The sequence below is a fragment of the Labrus mixtus genome, chromosome 15 (genome assembly GCF_963584025.1).
Source record: "Labrus mixtus chromosome 15, fLabMix1.1, whole genome shotgun sequence".
NCBI lineage: Eukaryota > Metazoa > Chordata > Actinopteri > Labriformes > Labridae > Labrus > Labrus mixtus.
In genome coordinates this window covers 21,772,456-21,784,773 of record NC_083626.1, presented here as the reverse complement: position 1 = coordinate 21,784,773, position 12,318 = coordinate 21,772,456, and the positions used below count along the sequence as shown (strand labels likewise).

Sequence of the window (12,318 nt, the reverse complement as noted above, 5' to 3'; positions counted from 1 at the left end):
AGTGGAGAGAGAGAGAGAGAGAGAGAGAGAGAGAGAGAAAGAGAGAGAGGAGGCGGAGCTTAGAGAAACAAAAAAAAAAAAGCGACACCTGCCTTTCAAAAGGGAGGACACAGGGGCTTGGTGAGGAAAAAAATCCACACTTTTGTTGTGGTTGAACAAAACAGATGGAAAAAAAAAGGGCGGCTTTGAAAGGGGTTTTCTGTTAGAAGTAAACCAAAGGGAGCTCGCTTTTCACTGCCTGCCTGCCTGCCTGCCTGCCTGCCTGCCTGGGTGGTTTCTACCGTTAGATTTTGGAAATCTCCTTCCTGCAGTTTTCCTCCTCAAACAAACTCACATGCACACACGGCTGCAGAGAAGTGACCGGGGCCCTGCAGAAGAAAAAAAAAAAAAGAGCACGCTGTCCTCACAGTTTGTCGCACCATCAAGCATTTACCACAGCTTTTTTAGAGATTTACTCCCGAGTGTTCAGATGACTTCATGCGGTGATGACATCACCGTGATTCACCTCCTCGGATACGCAGGTCTGCTGCTTCGATGGTAATCCAGAGTAATCTAGCATGCAATGGTTTACACAAAGCATCCAAAGCGACAGAGTAATGGAGATTTTGTGAATGCGAGGACGACATGAAGCCGTTTTTTTTTTTTTTTTTCAACGATACATGAAAACAAAAAGGGCAACAGACGAAACATAAAATGATTTATTCCGTGGACTCTCAGGATCATGTTATGTGTCTCTGCTGTCAGTGTGATGGTCACGGCTCTATAGCTGTGTGTCAGCCAACATCCGATCACATTAAACATGGCTGACCAGCCACTTGACTCACTCATAGAAACAAGCCGCTCTGAGATACCGAGCCAGGCCTTTCCCTCCTTTGATGTGAGCTATGATTCTCCTCCTGTCATTCACGAGGAGGAAGCCTAACAAGAAAACAACACCTTGGGGTTGTCACTACCTGGAGCTTACATAAATGGAGCCAGGATCTGGGTTCATTGAAAATACTACCTTAAAAAAAAAACCTTCCAATACTACTTTTAATTAATAATGCTATTATTATTAAACACTGATTCCTTTGTTACTTAACCCATTGTGCTTCAATTCATTCTATTTAAAGGCACATTTTCTTTGAATTTGACCCTCATCTAGTGGTGCAACGGATCACAATCTTATTTCACACTTGCAGAAAACTCATGAAAAACTCCTGATATTTGCAGGATGAGCTGTATGTGTGAACGCAAACATCCACATTTTTCCACTCGGACTTCACCCGGAGTTTCTCCTGCCACACCCCTAGAGTTTTTTTTTTTTCACATAAAGTCCGAGTGAGTTGATGTGAGAACACAGCAGGATATTATCAGGAGAATTTTACCTCCAGCCAAGGGGAGGGGGGAGTGACATATATACCGTGAGCGCTGCACGATGCATAGACTGCATGCACACAACCGCTAGATATCTGTGCACGTGATTAAACTGCTGCATTACGTTTTCTGTTCGTCAGTATGTTGTTCGTCCAACAGAGATAGTCTCCTGCTTTGAGGAGCATATGTGAACAGCCAGGTCAGGAGAATTTCAGAAACAGTACTCCCGAAATTCTCTAGAACTTTTCAGGAGTGCATATGTGACAACGACTTTACAGTTCGTGGATCGGATCATTTTTTCGGATCGGCCCAAAAGGGAAGAAATAGAAAAACAACAATGCTAGAAGTAATCGTCCCGGTAGTCGCACTGACATGAAATAACAAGAAAACTCCAAAGCACTATCTTTTTGAATAATTACAAAGCCCTCATCTTGCATCACTGATTGAACATAGAAAGATTTGCAGTAGTGTTATTATTATTTTTTTTAATGCAAACACATTCATTTGAGACGAAAACATCCCGTCAATTTAGTGACTACCCATTTCAATGTTCCCTTATGTAATATTGAACATTCTTTAGTCTTGTTTGAAACTAATTTAACAGATCATGCAGTAAAATAAAAACTTAATTAACTTGCAATTTCATGAAATCTCACTCTGCTAAGGGAATAGGATGAGCTTTATCTGTACGGTGCTTCCACAGACCACGTGAGCAGTCGAACTATCATGTAGCAACAAGACAGAGCGCTCTAAAGGCTTTCACACAAAATGGCACCAATAACGTGCAGCCTGGATCAGACATATTAGAAGATGAAGAAAATATTCTTTAGAATTCACAGAGCACAGTCAAACTTCCTCCTGGATAGAACATGTTTTTTGTGGTTAAAATCCTGCGTTCACTCTGCCACAGACTGCGTGAAACCTTGTTCTGATTTAGACCTCAGTGCATGTCTAACATGATGAGATTAAGATCTCCAGTGGTGATTGATAAAGCCCGCCCTAACCAGAAACATCTGGAGATTACACTGCATTGTGTTTTCATGCTGCAGAATATTCATCAAAGGGAGGGAGGAGCAGGCCATTCAGTGACAAAGAGAACAGAGGATGTTACAGTTCTCAGAACCAGCAGCTGGGAGAGATGCTAACACGCTTTGACTAGCGACCTCTGTCATGTGACGTGCAGGCTGGCAGCAGCGCGTGGCAGTGGTTACGTCACCCTGGCTTCTGGTGGTGGTAGTAGTAGTGTTGGTCGGTGGTGGTGGTGGTAGTGTTGGGTGGTGGGGGTGGGGGTGGTTAAGATGGTGGTGGTGGTGGTGGTGGGGTGGGCTGAGCAGCTGTTGCAGCTGAAGTGCCAAAGGGCCGCCCATGCTTGCTGCATGCCTGCTCAGACCGTCACAACCTACAATCCCCACATCACGGCTCACACACACATCGATAAGAGGGCGTCTTCATCTTTTTACTTGTGTTTGGAAAATCATTATTTAGATTTTTATATCATTCTTATTTAACATGCAGACATGGTTTATTACACTATGTAATAGTTAGATATGTTTGAAGTGACTAGATAAATATATAGTATTTGTACACTACAATAAATTAGTTTATTAAAAAACCTTTCATACCGATTAGAGCAACATTATTATGACATATTGCTTTTATTTATTTTACATATATATATATATATATAGGCCTGCGATTATTGGTGCTCTTGCGGGACATATATCTTGTAACTGCTTATTATCACATTTAAAATAATTAAAAAGAAAATAAGCTTCTTAATGTCAACATCTGTATTATTAATACACTTCAATTTAAATTAGTCATCCAACAAAATGGCATGAAATGAGCTTGTTCTGGCTCCTCAGTGTTTATGGATTTTACTTTGTAGGCAGCTATGTGTGCAGCACTGGAAACCAAGACATATTACCCTAAGTGGGCAATAAAGTGTGTCATGTCATGTGGTACCATATTGTGTCGTATCAGATATTGTCGTATCGTTTAGTGTCGTACAGAATCCTATTGTGTTGTACATTATCATGTTGTGTCGTCTTCTTATCGGTTTGTGTCCTAAAGTCTTTTCACATTTTCACAAAACTCCAGAAGTTTTCACGGTGAGAGGGGGGATGAGGAATGTTCCCTGTGATAGGTGTACGACCATAGATTGTATGCACGTGACTTTTTGAGATCTTCATGCATGTCATTCAACGGCTGCGTTACTTTTTTTTTTCTGCTTGCCGTTATGTTCTTCTATGATTGTGCTGAACTACACATAGTATTGATATAAAGGCAGATATTCTCATTATAACGTCGTATAGTAGACTCGGCTGCTTTCCGCGACGTTCTTTTTACGTCAAGTCGCCTGACAGGGATAGTCTCCCGCTGTGACGGGCATGTGTGAACAACCAGATCAGGAGGATTTCAGGGGCAGTCCTCCTTAAATTCTCTAGAAATATTCAGGAGTGCAAATGTGAAAACGGCTCTTAAGTGTCATTATTCTGCTCACTTTATTTAGACTACTTTCAATTGCAGATGTAGGGTTATAGACTGAGCAAACTCTGTAGCATTACCCTGTTTGCTTGTACATTTTTGGTACTCAACTTTACGTCAATAGAAAAAAAAACGTAGGTGGTTTTCCTCCATTAGACAGAAAGCCAAAACATTCATCTGAGCTCCAAAATCGATATTTTCATTCGATGTACAGCGGCAATGATATAAAGCTGACTCTGATGGTGGATTTGATTTGGACACTGATGCACATTCAAGGGTAAACAGGCCCTACAGTCATAAGATAAATGTCTGACTGGCTTCATGCCATAGATTCTATTCTCTCTACAGTGAGCTTCTTCTTCATTTTACCGGATAGAGAAGTTTCCCCTCTTTATATTCCACTTCATTAAAAAGGACTCACTTACCAGAAATAAAAAAAATCAAATAACCTTAAAAAGATCTTTCAAGCCATCTCTGCTCCTTTCAAAAACAAATGGCCCCAACTGCCATCAAAGACACACCCTGAAATTTGCAAATGTGAATGCATAACAATGGAGAAATCCCAAGCCTTGTGTTAAATAACAACACGTCCCCCCCCCCCCCAAGGGCTCGTCAAATGGGCTTCAGCCCCCTTTTTCTTGGCACGACAGAGACAAGAAGGAGCCCTGGAAGATGAGCAATGAGCAGAAGGTAAAGGGAGGGGGGGGGGTACACTCCAGTATGGTGTGTTGGTGGACTCAGAAGTGACAGACAGAGGGGATAAATGAGCGAGCTGGCAGGCTTCGAGCTCTGTGCCTGCAGGAAGGAGGGGGAAACTCTGCTCTTCTGATAATGAGGTGACCAAGTCCAAGGAAATGATTCCTGCAGCTGCCAACAGAAACTTTTCCTGATGTCAGCCCTTAAAGATAGAGAAGACGAAGCCTGACAGAAAGACACATGACCCCTCTCCAGTCTGAGCACACATCCTCCAAAAACCTAAATATTTCTCCTTTATTTCTATGAAATGCCATCTATTTGACATTTCTGGAGCATTAATTGTATCCTATTTGGTTTTAAAGACCACAGTGCAGATAATGTCAGAGCGTCAGGATATGCGAGCCTGGGTGAGAGGAACTCGTCTAAACATATATTGCATTAGACATTGTGACCTATATAGGAAGATGGAGCCTGGGTGAGATGTAGCGTGAGTGTGGGCTGACTAACGGCTATCTGCTATTAGAGAAAAAACACAGAATGTATGGTAATTAACATAGACAGAGGTCAATGACGATATCATTCATTCAAATGGTCTCTACTGAAGTTTTTAATTTAACAAAACAAAACATTTTGTCACATTTAAACTCACATTGTTATAAGAGGAAGATACTTTTTAAATGATCCATATGCCATCAGGGACTCTCCATACAAAACCAATACAGGTACGCATTTTCCAAGCAGCGCAAAAATTCAACTTTTAGGACACATCCAAGTCCGTCAATGTGACCTCTCCCTCACCGACCAATCAAAACAAAGAAGAGGTGTGACTACTGACATCCGCGTTGTCAACAACAATGGCAGAAGACAAATGAACTCGTCTTTTTGAAGGTGTATTTCCAGGTCTAGAGCTGCGAGGATAGGATTGTTTTACATTGTCTTTATGTTTAATACATGTATATGTTTTATATAAAGGAACACATAAAGCACACAGAACTATTTCAAACAACGCTTCCAGACACTACAGAGGGAAGCAGAAGTTAGCTTCTTTAACCTAACATGTTACTCAGTTAACTGTTACGCCTGGCGCTGTGGTTGTGAGCGGTGCCAAAAGATTTAAACTGCCTTAAAGCTCCTGTGAGGAGTTCTTAGATGGGTATGAATCAGACTGAAAATAACACTGATATATATATATATATATATATATATATGTATACAAAAAAACAAGACCATAAGCCACAAGATTCACTATTTCTATAAATGCCTGTAACAGCTGCCAGGGGATAGATGTCAGACAAAGTTAGTTACAGCACGCTGCAGAAACAGCCTTTTTAAAAAGATATTTCCACTGCAAAGACTCACAGTGAGTTTTATATTTCACTGTTAGTGACACGCGTTCAGGACAAGATCAGCAGAGATCGGAGGTAAAGCTTTGTCCACATGGGGGGGGGGGGGGGGGGGGGGGGGGGGGCGCTAAAATTGGTGCAAACAACGAGTTCCTTACTTTCATTTAAAGAAAAAAAAAAGGTATTCGGAACTGAAATGAGTCAAGATATATTTATGTCACATGACAAACAAATATTCAAAAGTAATTTTCTAGAGTTAAATCTTTTTAAATTCAATATTCATTCTTTGGCTCGATGTTTTCTTGCTGTTACATTTGGCTTTTTCTCAAAGAAAATATCTGTTTTGTTTCATAATTTTCTGAAATTTCATAAACCATATAATCAATTACCATAGAAAAATAATCAACAAAATAACCCAAAATAAAACTGATCACTAGTTGTAGCCCTTAAATTGATCAGTGTAAGACCTTTTAATAACAGCTCATGTGTCAATGACTTCACTGAGGTGTCACTGAACCTGTGTAATGTTCATATTGGGGCTCAGTCTAGGTCTAATCTCGGCTGTAGTGGTTCGCGCTCCCTTACTGGGAAATTCAGAACTTCCAAAGAGGCTAAAAGAATCAGGTCACTGATATTAGAGGCTAGCACAGAGGTATAAATAAAGACACATTGGTCTTTCTGAATTAGGATGACAAAGAATTGGACCCACTTCAGGCTGAAATCTAGAGTGAAGCCTCAGTGGTCCAAGAGTCCTGAATCCCCTTGAAGCCTCATCAGATGCCATTCGTGTCTCACTCAGCACAAACACCACTGGGTCACCAACCAGCCACTGTACCACCAATGAGCTGTGCCACTGTTACTATGACAACGTCCCACCTCTTCTTCTCTTCAGCATCAGAGCTTTCAGGCACAAACTGCGAGGTGGGGAGAAGAGGAGGGGGGCAAGTACAGCCATTTACACACTCTCACTCACACACACAAGCATGGCACGGAAGTATCTTTGATGCTAATGCAGAAAGACTGGTACACTGAAACCCTCCCATCCTCCCCCCCCCCCCTCCTCCTCCTCCTCCTCATGAGATGGCACTCTGGTTCTGAATGATGAGAGGGGAGGCAGGGCGCACCCCGCCCACTCGGCCACGTGACGCCATCAAGCATGACCACAACCACGGCTGGAGCATCCACATCCACATTTGTTATTTATTCATAACAAAGCTTCAATTATTCAGGGTTATGACCAGGTAGCGGTCCCAAAACTATCCTGAGCGTGTTTACATTACAAGCATCATCCATAATCTACGCAGACCAAGTTAAATCCCTCAGATTGTGTGTCGAAAAAGAAAAGGGGGCAATTCACGGTCCGATATATAGCAGCAGCATTAGAGAAATCCAGCCCTCTCATCCAAACGCTAAGAAGATTAGTCCAGGGGAAATGTGACAATGTTCAAAAATAGTGTGCAGCTTTATCTACAGGCCTGCTGGGTTTACAGCTCTGCCTGCACAAAACACAATCATGAAGCACCCGAAATGTTGGAACTGCTCTAACTGTGAGGGTGACACTGTCAGAGACTCTGTCAGCTCCAGGATGTCTCCTCATGCAGACACGATGATAGTATGGGCTTCCCTGTGCAGGTCAATGCAAAGAGAGAGAGGTGCTCAAGCTGATGTATTAATATATGCACACATAAATAAGAGACAAAGAGTAAACCTTGGGTCCATGCTCCTGGGCTTAACCCACTGAACTTTGAATAGAGTGCTGCAGGGACGGCTTTTTTTTTTTTTTTTTAGGCCAACACTTAAGTTAGCATAGCCTTCGTCTCCTCGCCAAAAAGCCAACAGAATGCTTACATTGCATTTTGGATTATTGCAGAATATCTCTCTGGCCAAAAAACAAAAGGTTTAGAATGTTTACATTTTTGTTCAGCACAACCATATTGAGAAATGAACACAGCTGTTGTGATATGTCTGACTATAAAATGCAGTTTCCAGAAGTAGACAGCCTATATAAAAGGCTCTAAACAAAGAACACCACAGTCACAAAATGTGAATGACACTATCACCAAGATTCAAAGTTGTATGATTGTCCATGTTCGGCGTGCTATCTCACGCTAACTCTATAGTTTCACAGCTGCATGTTAGCATCTTACGATTCAAGAGGTGTACAAAAAGGTTACATTGTTTAATCCATGTGATCACCACAGATTTACTTTACTTCTAACCAAAAAGAAATACAACATGCATCAACTTCAAGCCATGAGAATCAAAAGTGGAAAAAATGCTAACACATTTATGGTCTTATGATTCATTCCTGTAGTATTTTGGGGGAAAAAATGTGCCAAACTACGTTGTTAACGAGACTAAGAGATAGCAGCCACGCTAGCAGTACTGTAAGGCTAATGCACAGTGAGGCTTTTGGCTAATTGCTAATATTAGCAGGGCTAATGCAATGACGAGGATGAACTGCTAAGAAGTAGTAGAAGTAGAGTCTTGATAATTTAAGTTGGTGTGAGCTTTCTTGTTGCTTTGTTTTGTATGTAAGAGTAGCTTGATTGGCTAGTTAAGTCTTTGTTTAAAAGGCTTTGGGTTAGCTACTTTAAGTCGCACCAATGTGTCAATTGTCATTTTGTGTGCACTTGAATTTAAGAAGGTGACGCATAGTGTTTGCTTTGCTGTAGCAGTTTTAAGCTTTGGTTCTCTTTTCTACCATCAACATTATAATGTGGACGTTATTTCCTGCTAACAAACACTCATTATCACTACTCCATTTGCCTCACAATCCTACACAAACCCTTTCTGTATTTTCAGGTGGGTACCGTTTTGAACATCATACAGAAACTGCCATGTAAGTAGACACCAGTTTTGTTTTGTGACCGTCGACTTGTGAATTCACCGACTTCTGCTCTCGTTCTTAAATGTCTCCTCTGGAACAATGGTTGTGGGTTTGGTGACTGAGTGAAAATGAATTTACTTGGAAGTCAAGGTCGTTGATATGACGGGGTTTAAGGGTAATCCAAGAGTAATAGAGACACCAATGAAGAAAAGAGTAATTGGGAAAATCACATTTTCATCACTGAGCTTTATTTAACTTGGTTTTGAAAATACCTTAATGTTATTTGAAGATGTAAAGGTGGAACACTTCTACTCAGAGGCAGGTTGTGACACCCATCACACTTAGTTGCGGGCCTTCCTGACAACACTGGAAGAAAAATTGGCGGACATGGAGGGGCTGTTGGCTGTTTGGCTAATTTATGCTGACCATAGTTTAATAAACTATCTTGTAATAAGTAAAGCTCTGTATTAACTCATTCTCTTGGTCACAATTAGCATATGAAATGTGCTAACTCCTAAAAAGAAGTCACAGGCTTGTATGTGAATGTGAATACTTCTCGCTTTATAAAATAGGTCGGTGTGACTTGAGATTAACCTGTGTTAATTCTATTATTTTATATCAAACTCAAGAAAAGTTATTGGTAAAATAATTATCCCTCAATGCAGTTGAAGCTCATAATAAATTGGAGCAATAAGCATCAACCATCAGTATCCTGGAACAATATTTCAGAGGATGTCATGTTTTAGGTACTTTTTTTTGACGACCTGCTTCTTTGGATTTTTGTGCGTGTTGATTTTACAAGCAGTGTAATTTTTTTACAAAGAGTGATCAAACAAACTGCTCTGCGTCAGACTGATATTATAAAGTATTTGCTAAAACATTTTAACTACAGAAAGAAAACACTATCATATGCAGAGCTCCCCCCAATCTTCCCATGTGACCCTCACAAGGAAAAACTGAAAACTCAAGAGAACTCATTTGAATCTAACCCTAATCCAAAGGCTGGATAAGTATTGTTAAAGTATTGTTAACATGTAGCAGAGTATTAACCCTCTCTGGTGGAGGGCATGTTGTAAAGCATCGTAACTTGTGTTAAACGAAACATCTCAATGAACTTGGAAACTCCAAAGCAAACATGAGCACATAGCCAGCAGCAGATAAACAAGCCTCCCCGTACCCCCACCCCCAACCCTAAAGAGCAACAACAAACCACACCAAAGCAAGAGCACAGCAGAGCATAGCATAGCAGTAGAGCAAAGAAGCACTTCAAAAGGTAATGGTGTTTCAGCAGCACCGTGTACACACCTTGGCATTAATATAGGGGTCAAAGGGCCCACAGCGTTTGAACTCTTTATGGTCTACAGAGCTCTGGGAGAGAGGAAGAGAACATAGCCGATGGTTTTGGATCAGACAAGCAAGTGAACAAATGAATGACGATCACAAATGAGTCAAACTGAATAAAAAGGAGAGAAAAAAATATATCAGGGTTGAGTTAATGAACAATCATGAACAGGAAGAGAGAAATGACACACCATGAGACAAATGGACTTCCATATGAAGTTCGCCTTTTTGCTACATCTTGTGTTTTGGTTGATTTAATGTTACGGTTCAGTGCTCATAATGGGTCATTTCTCTTCATCCCAAACAGAACAGAGCAGAGATGATGACTTTCTGGATGCTGCAGTTAGCAACTCAAACCAAGACATGGAACAAAAACGGTTAAAATGGTTAGTGCAAACAGGCACTTAATCACACTAGCACGGTGTCAAAGCGCTTCAGATCTCACAGTTTGAGTCAGGCTCATGATGCACTGATGTTAATGGACTCTGGTCCCATTCATTTTGCTCATTTACGGTACAGAGCATGCCATGCTGATTAAGGATCGGAAACATTTCCATCTAGCTTTTCCTCCTTATTTAAAGGACGCACTATCAGCAACGCATGACTGCTGACTAAGCTTTTAGAATGAAAATAATGAAACTGCTACAGGTCAACAAATGTGCTGAGGAGTAAAGCCTTCTGTAGTTACTTCCTCGTATTTCTTTATTTTTAATGGTGCTTCTGCAGAAGTGCTAAATGTCAAATGTTCTCAAATGACTGAAATGACTGCAAATTTATTGCTGACGTTACTTTGCAAAACCAAGATACCATCAATATGCTAAATGTGTTTTAAAACAGGAACCATAAGAGTGAGACAGAAAGAGCACAACGCACACATTTAAACAGAAGAGTAAAATGCAGCGTCAGACCTGCTCGTTGAGTTTGGGGTGTGAAGGTCCTTGGTGAATGAGTAGTTTGACGATATGTTGATCACCCTTCCACGCAGCCAGGTGGAGAGGGTAGCAGCCCTTGCTGTCGGCGATGTTGGTCAAGGCCTCGTTTCGTAGCAGCGCCTCCACCACCTCGCTGCAGACAGAGGAGGGGACCGGTATAAGTCAGGTCAGCAAATGCCCAGTCTATAAACCACGGTTATAAATACACACTGCCTTAACAAACAGCCAATCAATATGTTTATCTTCCCAGTGGGACAATTGTCTGAGCGTGGAGAACTCATTTAATACACAGGGCCTGAGACTGGCTCCCAACACACAGACGTTTCACCCAATTCCCAGAGTTATTTATCACCGGTGTACCTGTGTCCATTGAGAGCAGCGTGGTGGAGGGGGGAGTATCCAGTGCTGTCCACACAGTTCACATTAGGGCCTCTCCAGATACTGTGAGGAAAAAGAGAGAGGACCGTTAGGAAGAAACAACACATTTCCACTAAACAACATAGAGCTCGACTGATATAACTTGTCAGGCGATATTTTGGGCCGATAACTGCCAATCACAGAAAAATTACCAATATTGACTTGTTTGAAATCTTTTTTCATAGAATATAAAGACAACAATGCTTGGTTTGATTTCAGAAATGGTTTCACTCCCACTTGCTTGTAAGACAGTGACAGAATTAAAAGTATTCTTAAACATAGTGATTTTTTTGGGGGATATCAGACCTCTACTCCCCTTTATAGTCATATCAGTGCAAAATCAATGCCAAATCATCAGCCTGGTGTCTATCATCTGAAATAACAGTCTTGACCTGCCCTTTTTGTAAACTTTTTTTTACTCCGTACGGTGCACCACACATTTAAGTAGTTTATTGCTAAGTTCATTTTGGTCCTTTATTGGATAGAACGGCGAGAGTGGGGGATGACATTCAGCAAAGGCCAGAGGTCAGATTCAAACCCACAGCCGCTGCTAAAGGACCATAGCCTCTGTACATGGGGCGCGCAAAATAACCGCTAGACCATCTGCATTCCCTCATTTAAGTAGTCTTTACCACACCTCTTAAATTATAATGATAAACCACTTTTTTTCTACTCTGTGTGTTATATCTTTAACTGTCTTTTTTTTGGTACTCTTCAGAGTTTTTTTTAATCAATAAATAAACCTTTATATTTCCTCGACTGGACAGGTGACTGACACATTTCACTAAGCACTGAACTAACTGTTTATGTTACCAATAACATTTTAATTGAATGGTAGTGTCATGAAATAATTTTGTGCTGTATTGACAAAAGGTTATGATGATGGTGGTGATATTGGCAATATGGGTTTTTTGTC

General features: G+C 41.0%; 1 protein-coding gene across 9 annotated transcripts in view; it reads right to left on the bottom strand.

Annotated features, from left to right (window-relative positions):
• Nucleotides 1-12,318, bottom strand: part of LOC132989730 (ankyrin repeat and SAM domain-containing protein 1A-like) — a 72,522-nt gene that overhangs the window by 47,656 nt on the left and 12,548 nt on the right. For 8 of the 9 annotated variants that reach the window (XM_061057523.1, XM_061057521.1, XM_061057522.1 and 5 more), the window contains exons 2-4: nt 11,346-11,426; nt 10,962-11,118; nt 10,018-10,080 (exon numbers count right to left, since the gene is read on the bottom strand). In XM_061057523.1, the coding sequence (XP_060913506.1) occupies nt 10,018-10,080; nt 10,962-11,118; nt 11,346-11,426 (301 nt within the window). The remainder of the gene's footprint in view (nt 1-10,017; nt 10,081-10,961; nt 11,119-11,345; nt 11,427-12,318) is intronic. The other variant, XM_061057527.1, reaches the window with a different exon arrangement.